The sequence below is a fragment of the Synchiropus splendidus genome, chromosome 1, assembly GCF_027744825.2.
Source record: "Synchiropus splendidus isolate RoL2022-P1 chromosome 1, RoL_Sspl_1.0, whole genome shotgun sequence".
Taxonomy (NCBI): domain Eukaryota; kingdom Metazoa; phylum Chordata; class Actinopteri; order Syngnathiformes; family Callionymidae; genus Synchiropus; species Synchiropus splendidus.
Window position 1 is genome coordinate 28,313,314 of NC_071334.1, and position 16,965 is coordinate 28,330,278.

At 41.1% G+C, this 16,965-nt stretch overlaps 2 protein-coding genes across 2 annotated transcripts; one reads left to right on the plus strand and one right to left on the minus strand.

Annotated features, from left to right (window-relative positions):
• Positions 1-2,381: 2,381 nt before the first annotated feature.
• On the minus strand, positions 2,382-7,907 carry rgrb (retinal G protein coupled receptor b). Its single transcript, XM_053886684.1, has 7 exons — positions 7,508-7,907; positions 6,513-6,669; positions 5,760-5,881; positions 3,332-3,485; positions 3,133-3,250; positions 2,611-2,724; positions 2,382-2,542 (listed from the first exon to the last, which is right to left on the minus strand). The coding sequence occupies exons 1-7, from the start codon at positions 7,581-7,583 to the stop codon at positions 2,402-2,404; spliced, it is 882 nt and encodes a 293-aa protein (XP_053742659.1). The 5' UTR covers positions 7,584-7,907; the 3' UTR covers positions 2,382-2,401.
• A 1,874-nt stretch (positions 7,908-9,781) lies between these two features.
• lrit1b (leucine-rich repeat, immunoglobulin-like and transmembrane domains 1b) lies at positions 9,782-14,296 on the plus strand. Its single transcript, XM_053854293.1, has 4 exons — positions 9,782-10,026; positions 11,650-12,110; positions 12,316-12,621; positions 12,692-14,296. Exons 1-4 carry the CDS (start codon positions 9,905-9,907, stop codon positions 13,759-13,761), a joined length of 1,959 nt encoding a protein of 652 aa, XP_053710268.1. The 5' UTR covers positions 9,782-9,904; the 3' UTR covers positions 13,762-14,296.
• Positions 14,297-16,965: the final 2,669 nt, after the last annotated feature.

Below are 16,965 nucleotides of genomic sequence, written 5' to 3' on the forward strand. Positions count from 1 at the left end.
TGATTTCCTTCAAAGTAAATATATAAGTATTCCTTATTGCAATAAATATTTGTATTACCGACTCAAGTATTCAACAAAAGTGCTGTGAATTAAATATAAATATGTGTTATCTAATAGACATGTCAGATGAAATTATATTTACAAGCAGATTTAATAATTTAAATACGTATTTTTATTGTGTACCAATAAATAGACAATGTTGTTTTACTATATATACAAACTGTTATTTTGAATGAGCGAGGCAGTCACATTAATTGTAAAACATCACTCCAACTTCTTATTCTTCCACATGCCACACTCAATAAGGCGAGGATATAAAATATGATTGTTTACAGTAAGTGCTGAAGAAAATCCCTCTTAATTTGTGAAAAATTGTAGCTACTACTAGAAAATGTATTTGTTTAAAAATGGCACCAGAAAGGGGTTGGCAATATGGCAAAAAATAAAAAAATGATGTATTTATTTCAATAATAACTGTTTTGATTTTCCCACAGTCTCTTTTCCATGAGTTCAGTATAGTTTGGGGAATTTCCAGACAAACATTTTTTTGCCTCAGCTTCATAACAACAGTGACTCTTTATCTCTTCACATTTTGGAGCGCATTTATTTGGGTCTGCCTTTAGTTTTTCGACAACCTTAAAACACTGAACCAAACATTGACAGTCTAAGTGAGTCAAATAAAGCCAAGGAAACTCCATCGTTTTGTCGTGAAGGTGTGCGGTCAGATTAGAGGTGCACCATCTTTAAAATCAACTCGAAGTTGTGCATTTGATCGGCTTCTTCGCTGTGAGTGTGTGTGAAGAGACATGTCTGGTACCTACATGGTTTTTGAATCACACAAACTAAATGTTTAGAAATATGTTGAAAAACAATGCACATAAATGACAGTTTAAAAAAATGTTTAAAAAATGTTAGTCTTCATTTATTTAACTGTACAGAGTTGTATGATGACACTAAAATAGATTTATATTTGTTCAACAAACTTGTGCTGCATTGCCTGAAGAAGATCTGAGCCAGAAGCCGATGCTGACTTTCTTTCTTTCCTGCCCTAATGTGGCAGAGCCGGTCATATCCTCACCACCTTAAACACTCGCTCATCATTGCTATGGATCGACAGTAGTCATTTTGTAATTTGGAAGCTGAGCTGAGCTGTTACAGTGCAAGTCATGCACTGACTGACTAATCACTCAGTGAAAGTACAGACAGTTTCTGAGAATTCTGTGCTAATCTGTGGCTTCCACTTCTCAGGTGACCTCAGGTTAAACAGCTCTGAAGAATATTAGGAGTTAGATCATGTGACAGCGACCAACTTCACTGAAACTTTGTGACAATGTTCATGCAATTGTTGATCAGATTTATGGATTATTATATTGTTGCAGAATTCAGCACCACATTCAACAGTTTCCGCAACCGACAAGAACATATCCTGATTCTGCTGCTGTTGTTACCTTGGGTGAGTCTACAGCCCATCAAAGGATTCCATGTCTGCTTGGCAGGAACATCTCTTAAGGTCAGTGTCACACGTAGCTTATTCTGGGCGTGAGGACAAAAGCCGCTCAGACGATGACATTTTTTGTCCAGCAGCCATGTTAGGAGTGACAGGGGAGTCAAAATAAACTATAATTCATCCTTGCAGTTTACTGAGTTTTACTGCAGTTGCAGCGAGCCACAGGAGTCGGGCCAATGATTCTTGTGTAGACACACACACAATCTATTGATCGATGAAGTTGTGGCTTGTAGGCCGACTTACACATGTCAAACATTAAATCTGTTTCATTGTTTCAAGTTGTAGGACATTTGTGTTATAGTAACTCGGTAAAGCTAAACTAATTTTGTCAATACCATTTTGCAAAAAAAAAGGAAATACATTATTATTATAGCTATTCAATGCATTAAATAATCTATTTAATACAGTAAATAGTTGATAGTACTTTTTCAGATTTTCTTGCATGGTTTTCTTCTTTGCTTCCAAGTTTTCACCTCAGCATTGATAAACACAAACTGTTACTTTTTTGTTGACGTAAGATGGTCTATGTTTTCAATATATTTAAAGATCTCATGTTATTATTCAGTGGCCTCTCAGTAGGTCCCCCTCTCTCCTCACCTGCCCTGTCAGTTCATCTCTTCCATAATCACATCATAGAGTCTTGGGACACTGACCGATTGCTCTATCTATAGATATTACATAAGCCCAGAACAGCCTTTCTCACCCAAACCTGCTCTTTTTAATCTCTTCAGTCAGCAGTCGGTGAGCGGCCACATATGCTGTGCAGTGGTGAGCAGCTACTACAGGAATTATGGACCAGCAGGCAGGTCCAAGTAAAGCTCTTTACCCATCAACTATTTCAGTTACTGTGACAACTAAAACTATTTCAACACCATTTCAAGGCAGATTTTTATTTTATTTGTTCTTTTTCAGTTCGGGTTCAACAATCTTCTCTCCCGTGAGGAAGTGCCACACGCCGCCACGGTAGAACTCGTTTCCAAATGAGTAGAGCAGAGCGTTGAAGATGGGATTGGTTTTAGCCAGGACTGGAAGCACCTGACGACAGAAAGACCCTCAGCCATTTATACACTCAATGTTGGACAGAATCGGAACAAAACACTCACCATCCTCAACTTAGGAGAAACCACCTTCACATTCTGGAAGCAGGCGTAGATACACATGAGGACGTACGGGCCCCAACACATCAGCATCACCCTCAGAGGTAGATTGGTGTTGAACTGAAATGTTTGTGAATAGTTATTTAACTCTGCATTTTACCCGAGTACATTCAAGGGTTTTATATCGGTCAACATCCTTGGCTTTACATTTTCAAAACCGCTACATCAAGTGTTTAAATAAACTTGACCCCAGTTTGTTAGTACATGTGTCATCCTGAAATGTAAGTTGTACAAGTAGATTATTCAGGACCACAATTGCAATACAAAGCCAAAACGTGATATTTTTATGAGATATATTTTGCGATCATTAATGACCTTTCATTTTACTTTGTATTATGTGTCACTTTTTTCATCTTTATTGATAACAATATTCTGAGGAGAGACCAAAACCCTTTCACAGAGAGAAAAATGAAATTTTGGACTGTAATATCTGCATAATAAACAAAATAAATAAATAAATGCACAAACCCGGTGGAAATGGACCTTCTTGAATTGTTTGTGGATGGCGCTATAACAGGACAACATGGTGATGGCTGGAAACATCAAGTAAAGCACCGTCAGCGTCAGCATGTAGGTCACATAGTCTCTGTGAACAAAGCACACGCATATTTAAAACGTCGCCATACAACGTCTCTGTGAGTCTCATGAATACGCCTGGTGACTCCACCTGTCTCCTCTGGTGTAGTCCAGCGTGCAACAGGTCCTCATGGGCTCAAAGTCATAGACCCCCCAGCCCATCAGAGGCACGGCAGCCCAGAAGATAGACAGAGTCCAGATGATGGCGCTCATTGTCATGGTCGTACTCCAGAACAGCTTCTGCCCTGCACGTCACCAACATTTTCAGGTTAGTGACCTGCACTCTCATGGGACACCATTATTTTTAAGCCTAATACTTTCTTCTGTTTATGACAACACAATCAAAACCTGCTGACACTGCAAACCCCCCAATGTAGGTCAGTGGAATTAGAACGTGGAGTTAATAATCCACAGGCCTTCTGACCACGTTAAAGCCACAACCTCAACTCATTCTTTAATAGAATTACTAACACAAATGTCTTTGACTTCTTCACCATGTTGTTGAGAAAGAAATTATCCCAATAAATTTTGTCATTCTGTTACAATGATAAAAAGAACAAAAAGTATATTTTCATTCAAATACTACAGTCTGTTTTGAAAGCCCAAAACTACTAAGCGTTCGACCACTACATTACCAGAGCTTTATTTGTTTATGGTTAACTATAAGTAGTAATATAGTTGTAATACCAGTTAGATAACTGTAGAGAAGGGCAATTCAATGTTCCCCCAGTTTTATATTGGAGTTAAATTTGAGACAGTCCCACTGCCTTTGTGGCAACTAGCAAAAGAAGGTAGAAGTATTCTGATTCTATATCCAGTAAGAACAACATCTGCTGCCGTTGTTGTGAAGTGACTATGTTTTAGCAGAATGTAATCAAAACACGAGGCAGTTTTTGCCTGGGTGTCAGTGCTACAGGAGACCTCGCATGTCTTGGTCCCTGATACTTTAGGACAACCGTGTCCGAAAACTTATTTTGACTGCTCAGTCTAACCCCCAATTTCCACCGAATCCAGAAGGCTTTTCATAAAGACTAAATTGTTTTTTTTTTTTATTCCGCAACAGCTCTATTTTTGTGGAGCGTTGCAGCATCCAGGAAATTTTCATGATAAAACACTACTTCCAGCCGCCATTAGAATTTTACAGTGAAAGAGAAGGGTAAACATTACATCATATCCGGCAAACCTGACTCAAAAGCAGTCAACGGAGCACTTCTTTCGTGACAACATGGATGACAAGTTCTGGAGGCCGTGCGTCGCATTGTTTTTGACACTCATCATATGCTCTATAAAGACACTGCCTCTCTCAATCTGCGAAGAGTGGATAACTACCACTCCACTGTGCTTCCCTGTTCCCGGTGGAAATTGAAAACTCCTCCGCAGTTCCGAGTCAACTCTGTTCCCTCTGCCACCACACCTGGTTGAAATTCAGGGTATCAAAAGGCAGCACTCACTCTGGTTCTGACTATCTACTGATATCAGTATTGAGAGTTTCTTGGATTAAAAGTCTGTGAAGACTCTCCGCGCTGCTCTAGGTGCCGTGCCCTCATGGTCTCCTTACATTCAGTACGAGAGTGTGTCTGAGTCTGAGTCTAAATTCTTAGGACTCTAGGACTTGTTATGCATTGATGGCACCACCAGGGGCAAAGGTACCATCACGGTAAAGTGGTGATTTGAAGGAGAGGAACCTTCTGTTTCCTCCAGTGCCCAAAAAGACCAGTACAGTAACCGCAGTATGTTTATTTTAAACACATGCCTTGTTAAGATTAAACCTTGAAAACAGAAGGATTGAAGCTGTTAAGCAAGAATGAAGCCATTGTGCTACAGGAATTACCTCACAATGGTGGAGAAAAATCAAAATTTACGAGTGAGAATTGTGAAAAGGTTTTTCATAACACAAGACAAAGGTCTGGCAGTCTGTATAATGATTGAATAATGGAGAATTGAGTACGACTAAATGATCATTTAAATGTGTCCAGACTGGTCCATAGTTAAAGTCAACTGTTCAGAGACATGAGTTACAGCAGACAGACGGCTCAATTTAACCTCTGAATAACGCTGGCAGAACAGTCAGTCTCTACCAGAGATGTGAAACATTGGATTTCTCATCTCTACACTTAACTATTATATTTAAACATAAATAATGATGTTGGAGACAAACTCCACTAAGTTTCATCATAAACAGTTTCACGAGAGACTGTGGTGTCCAAAACATGGAATAGAATGAAAATGTATTTATCGTGATAATTTCCGTTCAAAATCAAAATTACATTTATGGAGATAACTTTTTTGTCCATATCGCCCGCACCGAACCCTAACAAAAGCTTATGCAATAAAACTATATTTATTGATTGTTTCTGGTTAACATAATGCATCTGCTAAAAAGGCTCAGAAATTTGCACTACAATTCATTTATGAATCAAAGGACCACATTTCAAGCTCCCGCGGGCCACCTCAGTTGACTTGGTGGGCCGTATTCGGCCCCAAGAACTGGAGTTTGACACAAACGACAGTGGACTCACTGGTGCAGTACTGATGGTATCTGTCCCAGGCAATGGCTGCCATGAAGCTGATGGACGCCAATACGGAAATCATCCCCTGGAAGCCATGGTAGGAACATCCGCCCTGACCAAAAGGCCAGTATCTGGGCAATAAAGCAAAAATGTGAGCACAACATTCACACATCAACTGAACTTCCTTCCATTCACTTGAAAGTTAAGAGCTGCAATATACATGGGTTGGAGACTATAATGGAAACGCCTTAAAGCTAAAAAGGTTTTAAGGTGTCTCCATTATTTTGTCCAACCCCTGTATGACACATCTTAACAGAAAAAAATGTTTCATTAAATGGACTGTACAGAAAAAAAATACAAAATAAATGGGCTAACTTCATGTAACAAACAGATAAAAAAAACCAATGGGATTATTGTTTTTTTTTTTATATATATGAACCCAAAAGGAATTGACTGAGAAGAAGATAAAAAGGAAATTCTGAGACAGAGAGTTCTGAGAACGTAAGTGAATCTTAGTTGGTTAAAAAATTGTTAAAAGAAACATTACATTTCTTTATCTGGTGAAATAATTCAAATATGAACATATCATGAAATGTTTTATATAAAGAAAATAAAGAAAAAAACAAACAAACAAAAAAAACAACAACAACAAAAAGCACACTATATCCCCGGTGAGATTTACCCGAATGTAAATTTATTGTTGACCAATCTTAAGAAAAATGTAATGAGAGTCATAACTCACAATGCAAGATGTTTCTGTACCTGAGGTAACTGGCATAAGCAGCTGTGAGTCCATTGATGTTGAGACTCATGTCGGCGAGTGCAAGGTTAAACACAAAGAAGTTACTTGGAGTGCGCAGTTCTTTCACACGGAGGAAAGCGACGGCGCTGACTGCGTTGAGGATGAATCCAAGAAGACCTGGGAATAGAAAGACAGAGTGGTGACCACTTCAGGCTGACCTGCTGCACTCGCTGCTCTGAAAGTTGCTGGGAAGAACTTCCAACCCCAAAAGACAAGAAGGAATAACCTGAACTATGAAAAACAGTGACTTATTCACTCACACACTATGTGTCACATGGTCATTGCGGATGACACCAGGATGCAGTTTCATCTTTATATGATCCAGCCAAGGGTAGCTGAGTGGTGAGGTGGATGAGTTCAAGGTGCTTGAATTGTTCGTGAAGATGGAGTGAAAGATTGACAGACACACTGGTCCGTCTTCAGTCATCACAGTGTGGCCAACCAAAGATGAGTGGAGCCAAAACAATCTATGAGCGTACTCATTCATGACCACCAGCTTTGGGTAGTGACCAAAAAGAACATGGATACAGGATGAGAAGCTCTGCCTCTGAGGAGAACCGCAGGTCCTCCACTGAGAGAGAGCACACAGAGGAGGAGGCTGCCCAGCTGGGAAGAGGCCCTGGGCAGATCCAGGATATGATGGAGAGATTTTGTCAGACCAAACAGCAGAAGGACGTCTTGGATGAGAGGATATCTTTACTCTGGCTGATGCCCCCATGACTTGACCAGTATCATTCTACTGAGTTGCCATGTTGATGTTCTGATTTCTGCGCACTCATCCGTTTGCAATTTGAAGAGTCATCGTTGAAGGGTAGACTTGAATAAGACAGGTCCCCTCAGCCTCGAACAGGACCAAGCGGTGGTTAACTGAAGGTGTATGTACATGTTAAGTTTCGTGCGATCGTGCGATGTTGACCGAAGTCGTGTTTTGAGATCAGATGCTGAGGACACTCACCTCCGACGAGGAGCATGGATCCGAAAGTAAACATATCAAAATCGCTGAAGCCCTCCGGCAGAGAGTAAACCGCCATTTCGCCGAACAAAGTTATCAAACTTGGCAGTGCAGTCTCGGTCTGACCAGTCCAGTGACCGCAGCCCAGTGTTGACCGAAGAAAGAAAGTCTCTTTCACGTGAACAGGCACAATGAAGGTTTATGTAGGTAAAACCTCCACTCCAAATCCTCTGAGGAATGTTCTGGCTTCAGACTTCCCCCTCAAAATCCAGTCAACCTAAACTCGCCGTGACGCCCTTCCATAACAATGGACACACACGTCTGGTTGTCTCCGCGCAAATATTGATTCCAGCAAAGCAGAATCGAAACTGCAGGAGATCAGAGTCCAACTCTTCTTCCTTGGTCGAACAGCAACGCAGGACCCCGCAGCACCGGGGGAACATGGGAGTTGTGGTTTCTTAAACAAGCCGTATTTTAGACAAGTATGAGACTAAGTTTTATGATGACTTTTTTTTAAATTAACACCTTAATTGAAACAAAAAAACCCCAAAATATATACATAAAGATGATCGACCGTGCATAGATTGTGACTGTTGCAGGGGACCAGTAGTACGACTGTGGGAGTGCTCTTCTTTTAATGTAACTCTATTGCTTCTTTGCTCACTAAATGTAAAGAGATTTTCTTTTTTTTTTTGGCCTCACAAATCTAATAACTAATGTTTTCTCCTTGCCTTCTTGACCTAAAATTGGGGCCTTGATCCTGGCCAAGCTGCTTTGCAACAGTTGTCTGGCTGTCAACTGGCACAACAGCATTTGTTCTGACCCGAGCCAGAAGTGACATTTGAGTTACTTGTTTTAACCAAATGCCCATGTGAGTTGTCTGGCCCACTAGACCCAACCCAATTACAAATATATAGTATATCAAGGATTACTATGTCGTTGGCAAATAGTCAATCACAGAATTATGACTATGTGGCTGTTGCAAGGAAACAAAAGCTTCAGTGTTGAAGACCAGCATGTGCCAACATCAGCAGTATTTACAAATCTGAGAATTTACTCATATTCAAACTACAATATCATGTAAGATGGAACATCTGGGGCATGAAATGACTGTTATTTGTATGCATTTTTGCGGCAATAAAGGTCATATTGATAAGTTAAAATATTAAAAATATTACATGATTGGTTTGAATTTGTCAGGAAAGCCACAATATATTATGAGTGGCGTGTTGGGTCTTTTTGGAAACATACCGAAAACTTTTTTTTTTAATCACACAAGTATGTCTGGTGCTTATGTCATATCCACCTGAAAATTGTTACAAAAGGTGAAAATCATGTCACACAAGAGGTTATGTATGGGTCAGAAGAGATACAAATAAAGACAGTGCATTAATAAGAGTCAGAGAGTTGACTGGATTAAAGGATTTGTCCAGACGTGAACTTAAACCTCAGCACCCATGAAAACCCCTGTGGGAGGACATGTGGGTCAGTTTGGTGCCGCACACTCTCACGTCCTGTTCTGATGGCAACATCTGTGGCGACGCTCAAAACGATTAAATCAATAAAAGCTCCACTTACGTTCAAGTACTGGATGTTTGAAACCAAGTGGTTCATAAAATTCACCCATTTTCATCCATTGCATGCTAAATTGATATGTTTCAGTGCTAAAAATCGTTTGTGTTTGGCTTTTATACCTCAGTCATTTATGTTCTTTGTCGTTTTGTTTGTAATTATTGTATCTGTTAGTAGTTATAATATAATTAATTATAAGTAATAATAATTATTATTTCCCAATAATGTCACGATTATTATTATTATTATACGGATCAAATTCTCTGTCGCCATCTGCTGGTTGTAGTTGCACACAGCAGAGGAGTACACCTCATTTAACTTCCATTTAAAATCTTCCATTACAGTAGATCGGAAATACCCAAAATACCATGTGTAAAAGAGGTTTAGTATCACTCTTGCAACATATCGGTTTTAATGTAAAGAGTCAGTCCAGCCACCAAAATACTCTCCTATCCAAACAAGTGCTATTAACCTTGCTTTATCGAAAGCAATATATTTTATCTAACTGTTCCCTCGAACGTAAATGATGCCCAAAGCAGCTGATTCCAAGTTGAATGTTCAGAAAGTATCAGACTGAAAAAAGGAGTCTAAAAACAATGCAGCCTATCAGATTCCGTGAAGCAGTATCCTAATCGTGTGAATGAAAATAACCCAAGTCATCCTCTAATCCCTGGCCGTCCCTTTTATCTGAGGATTCAGTGGGGTGGGAGCAGAATGGATTTCAGAGTCTAGAGAACGGCACCATGCTGCTGCAGTCTTGCTAACAAATGAGTCTTTTGTAGTTTAGTTGCATAGATTCGTTTAGAAGCTTGCAGGATTAAAGCAAAAATGTATCGACATTTTGCTGCAGTTTTTTGCTTGGCTTTAGTTTTGTTTCCCAGGACGTGCACGTCGTGTCCCACACAATGTAGCTGCTTCTACCACAAGTTAAGCGACGGATCCAAAGCAAGGTAAATGATTGGAATTTGTGCTTTTATGCAGGAGTCTTTAGCCTGTTGTCAATGTGGCTTTCTCTAATTCAGACTCTCAACGTGGCAGTGGATTAACTTTTAGTTGCGCTTTAATCCCCTTTGCTTGTTACTGGACGGTCGCTTAAAAACAACAAGTTAGAATTTATTCTTGATTAATGAGACGTCACATTATATGGGCGTACAATTTACATTTTCATGTAAAATGCAAATGAGCTAATGTGAATTTTAGAATGAGGTTCATTATAATTGTATGTTATACTTCTGAGAGAGAGAGCGCTCATCAGCGAACAGTTTGGAGGTTCTGCCTACTACAGCTAGCTGGGATACAGACAGCGAAAACTGGACTACAAGCAAAATGCTTTTCGCTAGTGAACACTAAGCTAACATACATGCAAACATCCATCTTCAGTGAACCAGTGCTTAGTACTGTTCAGGGTTGTGGGGAGTCACTGGGCGAGAGGCGGGAATACACCCCGGACAGGTCGCCAGTCCATCACATGCACACACACTATTCACACACACACACACACGTACACCACACAAGAGTGTCCAATTAACTTAGTGAGTCCTTGGACTGTGGGAGGAAACTGGAGTACCCGGAGAAAACCCACGCAGGCGCAGCGCTAACCATTGCGTCACTCTGCCGCCCAACGCTAAGCTAACTTTAAGATGAATTTATTAAACAAGACACTTCCAGGATGAGTGTCCAATGCTTCCTGGAATTCCTAAACACTGATGGATGACTTCAGGATGTCCGAATCCCTGCTGAAGTTGTTTTCCCGCTAAATCTAATGAAAATCCTTCTGCTCCAAAGCTGCGCACCCAACTAGCTAACAAGACCAGCAGGCTAGTCCATTTCAGATTTCTAGTGTTCAGATTTGAATTGTTTTTTAGTTCACACTTTCACTAGAAATGAATAGAAGCACATTTCACACTCTCATATGTAAAAATGACAGAAGACAAAAGATAATAAATGAAGATATAAAAAATAGTCAACGTTGGTGATATTCCCACTGGTGCCAGATCCAAGTACTACAAACAAATTTCCCATTTTCTTTTTTTAAATTCAAGCTTCCTGTTTTCAAACTATAATGTGTGAAGCAAAGAAGCACACTCACTGCAAACATTCTTTTATTGAAGAAAATGTTTTCTTTCTTTTTTTTTTTGCTTCATTGTTTTCCATTTTGTGTAATTATTTAAGGTTGTTGTCTTTCTCAGGCAGAATCCATGATTTAAAACTGTTGAAAGACCAATTATTAAATCCAGTGTTGCTGTCGTAACACAGGCCTTTACATAACTTATATCATGTGATAGTAAAACAATGATAATGTTCCACCAAAACTCTATAATTAAAACACAATTTTTCATCAAGCATGGCAAACTTCATAACAATGAATTGAGCCTGTGTAATAATAATGGCTTTTACTTCTTGATCTCAGTCCACGCAGGTTGGGAATAACAATACAATTTACCGCTGAATATTGCAGATTGTTCAACCTTCACTTTTAGCTTATATGCAGAATGTAAGCCGATTTAAGTTCACGGCGGATCCAATTTATGGCATGAATTGAAAAAAGGAAATCATTTTTGCTTTCCCCGCAGGAGTGTTCTCTGCAACGACCCGCAGATTACCAGCGTTCCTCCGAATTTCCCCTCTGACACTTCCAAACTACGCATAGAGAAGACGGCGATAACGCGGATTGCCAGCAACAGCTTCCACTACCTCAGCAACATGGAGTTCCTGTGGATGTCCTTTAATTCGTTAAACAGTCTGAATACGGAGAGTTTCCGGGGTCTTACGAATCTCGATGAGCTCCGGCTAGACGGAAACACCCTCACCTCCTTTCCCTGGGAGTCCCTGACTGACATGCCCAACCTGAGGCTCCTTGACCTGCACAACAACAAGATCACGGTGATCCCACCTGAGGCCATCTTGTACATCAAGAACATCACCTATCTGGATTTATCGAGCAACAGTTTAGCCACAGTTCCCACCAACATTCTCTCCATGTGGCTAAATGTCAGGCCGCAGCAGGACAGTGATTCTGGCAAACTGATTCTAGGTAAGGATCACGCTGTGCCACAAAGACATGGTTGAAGCGCTCTTATGTAACCGCCAGTTTTACGTCGTGGACGCCAGCAGAATTAGTAGAAGCTTAGTCTAAGTATAGTTATTGTTTTCACTGCGTCAATTAGTCTAATTCTTTTTTTAGGTGTTTCTTCTAAAATAACTGGTGAGTCAGACTGACATGTTTCTCCTCTTTCCAGGGCTGCATGACAACCCATGGCTTTGCGACTGCCGGTTGTACGATCTGGTGCAGTTCCAGAAGTCACCGTCGTCGACGGTTGCCCTTGTAGACACCAGGTTGAAGTGCGCCGACCCCGAAAGCTTGTCCGGAGTTCTGTTCACTGAGGCCGAGCTGCAGAGGTGTCAGGGTCCACGGGTCCACACTGCGGTAGCGCGAGTCCGTAGCTCCTTGGGCAACAATGTCCTCCTGCGTTGCGGCACAATGGGAGTCCCCATCCCTGAGCTTTCATGGACGCGAGCTGATGGCAAAAAAATAAATGGAACCAGTAAGTTCTGTTGAATGAAGTTGTCACCATTGACACCTGTTCCTCTAACCCCCTCCTTCCCTTGTTGCAGTTCAGCAGGAAATATCCAAGGAGGGGATCATTTGGTCCATTCTGAGCGTCCCCGCTGTCTCCTTTCGAGATTCCGGAAAGTATATCTGCAAAGCCACCAACTTCGTCGGTACCGCCGATGCGCTCATCTCTTTGGTGATCACAGATTCATTCAGGTCAGAGGAAGCCGCCGGTGGATCGTCGAAAAGAAACAAAGGGAAGAAATCGGGTGGTATGGGAAGAGCTGCATACCAGGAGAAACTTGTTGCCAGATATGTTCCTCCTTCCCCCACCTTTGCTCCCCAACCCATAATCGAGCCTCTGAACACCAAGAGTGTCACTGGGAAGTACGAGATTGAGAGCTACAGCATCTCAGATGAGGCTACTCGACGACGAAGCGGAGCGTCCGACTCGCAGAAGCCCGCGGGAGACAGCAAGGAGGCTTTGAGTAACCTCGCTGCCAACGCTTCTTCTTTACAGCAGGCTCCCGAGAAACGGATAGTGCGTTCAGTGAAGGTGATTGGCGACACGGACCACACTGTTTCTCTCAACTGGAGAGCCCCAACAGCAACCAACACCACTGAGTTCAGTGTCCTCTATGCTATTTTTGGAGAGAGGGACATGCGGCGCATCAACGTCGGAGCCGGGAAAAACCGAATCACCATCGACGGCCTCGTACCAAAGACCAAGTACATCGCCTGTGTCTGCGTCAAAGGCCTGATCCCGAAAAAGGAACAATGTGTAATCTTCTCAACGGATGAGGCGGCTAGTGCCAGTGGCACTCAGAAGCTAATTAATGTGGTGGTGATTACAGTAGCGTGTGTGATTGCTGTCCCCTTGACTCTGATCGTGTGCTGCGGCGCCATAAAGAAGCGCTGCCAGAAGCTCCTAGGTCGACAGTCCAAGGAGATTCAGGACTCCTATGTCACTTTTGAGACCCTTGGACCTGCAGGAAAAGTTAAAGGGATGGAGGGCGAGTACCTGACCAGGCTGAACCCAGACGAGTCCAACAGGCTGCTCTCAGCCAGGTCAAGTGTGGACTCGGAGGCCACAGCCAGGACTGAGGGGCCGCCCAGTGAGTACTTCTGCTGAAACCCCACAAATGCCTCAACTTCCAGAGGATGCACCGTGTTCTGTAGCGGCCCCGGACCAGTACACCGTTCCCTGCTGGGGGCCATCCACAACATCTGTCTGCATTGGATGGAAGAAATCATAACCAGCCTTGTGGAATCAAACAGTCACCGTTGTTTTGGTTGGAGAGAATTAAGGGAAAACACACAACGTGACAGGACTGGGTTTGATGTGTGTAAATGTTATTTTTGAATGCATGACTGCACTTTGATAAGGACAATGTTAGAGAGGTGTGTTCTCGAATGTTGCTCTTGAAGTAGGTTACAACAAAAAAGAAACCCAGTCAAACAAACACGTCATGTCCACCTCTGCACTGTGTTATCATCTTTACCCAAAACTTGATCTAGTTTTAGACACAGCCTAGCTAGTATCCATGTCTGTCTATATGTGCCAGGTTAACTGACTGTTTGAAGATATATTTGTTTTATAATATGTGAATATATGTGACCTGAAACAAATATTGATGAATGGAAATAAATATTTTTCTATTGATGAACACTCACCAGTGTGTCCTTTAATGTCTATCTATCTATCTATCTATCTATCTATCTATCTATCTATCTATCTATCTGTCTGTCTGTCTGTCTGTCTGTCTGTCTGTCTATCTATCTATCTATCTATCTATCTATCTATCTATCTGTCTGTCTGTCTGTCTGTCTGTCTGTCTGTCTGTCTGTCTATCTATCTATCTATCTATCTATCTATCTATCTATCTATCTATCTATCTATCTATCTATCTGTCTGTCTGTCTGTCTGTCTGTCTGTCTGTCTGTCTGTCTGTCTATCTATCTATCTCATGTATTCTGCTTATGAAGTCTTTTACTTTAATGAGTCAAGTAAAAAGTGAAACTTTCATTGCACTTTTTTGTTTATCAGATTTGAATCAAACACAAGTGCAACATAATTTTAGAGTCAAACATTATTTAACCCTTAGATTGTGTAGAAACCCCATGGGTTGTTAAAAAATCTTCAAAATGAAAAGTTGTGATGCATTCATATTCCAGGTATTCCTCATATTCCTCATGTCTGCGGTATGCATTTGCATTTTTTTTAATTGATTTTATGAAATTGCTGTTTTCTGTATCACTATACCACTCAAAAATGACCCCAAGCAGTTCAGATAGAATCTTCTATGAACGTAATTCTTAACAACTTCTGACCATCTCACCTTCACATCTGATGCAACTTTGACTGTCCCCCTCTCACATGGGCTGCCAGCAGTCTCACCACCCAGGTGGTTATTATATTATTATATCTACTTATTTTTCATTGACAGAATCTATTGTGTGATGACATGAGTGAAATGGGTGATCGGATTAACAGTTAACTGCTAACATTGTTGCATTTAGGTAGGTAACAGTATTTTTTATTTATCGGAGACGGACCATCGGAGACATTGACTCTGAATCACATCAGATGTTGGGATATTCTGTCCAGCAGAATGAGCCCTAAGGGCTCTTTTGGGGCAGAGCTTCCGCCCAGCAAGGCATAAACACCAAGCCACAATATTTTCAGTATCAGCCAGGGCCTGGGTTTAGTACTGCCTGCCCAATAGATGCATGCAAGCTGTTCATGTCTGATATTGTAATAGAAGAGGTGCTGACATGCACAAATATTGAGTGATGGATAGTGGCCTAATGAAAATGGGACCAAACATGAGCTCATGGCTTCATTGGATTGACCACGCTTGAGAAGAACTGGGATTTATCAGTCCGTTTGTTTCTTTGGGAGTCCTCTGCAGAACCCATTGTACAAGGCCACAATGTCAATTCAAAGATTTGAAGATATTCGCAATTTCTTGTGCTTTGATAAAAAATGTACATGTCAAAGATGAAATAACTCCTTTGTTTGAACAAATATATCATCTGTCTCAAAATGAAAGAAATGTTTTTAGTTTCTTGCAAAACACTTTGATTGTAATCTTTGACCCCACATGTGGAAGATTGTAGGTATTTGTAGCTTCTGCCTCCAAGGGTTAAAAACATAACAACCAGAACATCAGAAATGTAGCTATGGGGATAATATGAGCCTATGACAATGGATCATTTACTTTCTTAATAAAGCTCTAACCTTGAAGAATATATTGCACCACAACAACAACAACAACAACAACAACAACAACAACAACAACAACAACAACAACAACAACAATAATAATAACTGTTAACGACTGTTAAACCAGACTTATGACAGGAAAATAATACTGTATAAATGGGAGAAATAAAAGTTCCTTTAAATGTCTGATTCTCAGTGTAAACAGTGTAAACCTCCTGCTACCCCTGTCACTTCTCAATGTAGTTTGAGCTTCGGACAACCTGGGAGTGGAGTGGGGTGAGATTATTGAGGTCAGATTACAGTCCACTCCAGACATCTGTCTCTCTTCAGCCCTCCCTCTCTGTGGTGCTAAACCCGACAGGCCCCGGTCCACTTAACAGATGGACCGCCACTCATTTGTTTAGCAGAGTGACCAATCAATTACACGTGACTCTCTGACGGCAGTGAAGCATTGACTGCAGTCTGGAAAGTGAGAGATCAAAATGAAGTGTGTGAGCAAAAGGAGTCCAACATTCGTCTACAGGGGTCAAGACGGGACCCTTGTCAGAAATAAACATCTCCAGTGTGTCTCATGTCAGTTTGTGTCTTAAGTTACGTCAAGGAGGATTAAGGTAATAGGCTTTTGTCTGTGCAGTCGTGAGCATGTCCTGCCCTCACAGGCCTGTTTCTCATGCTCCTCCAGGAATATGGACGCCCGCTTTGTTGCGTTCCTTCTGCTTTTGTCTCATCTCATCATCTCCACTCATCTCTCAACTACTTGTTTGACCGGCTGCTCCTGCTCAGATGATAATCTGGGAAGGTGAGTGGAAACCTCCACCATAGCCAGAGGTAAATGTAGGTTATGTAATCGACTGTTCTGGATATACAGATAACTAAGGATCATCTTGCCGGAGACAACAATGTATGCTTATTCCACCAAAGTCTGGTGGCTGTACCCAAGAAAATATGTTAATTGTGGTATAGTGGGTTAAAAAAACCCAATGCAAAACAAGGAAAAAAAATGTTGAATTACACAAAAACATCCAAAGCGTATTTGCCAATCCCATTGTAATTTTTTAAATGGTGTAAATTAGACTTTTAAGTGATAGAAATATTCACTCTCCAGTTATC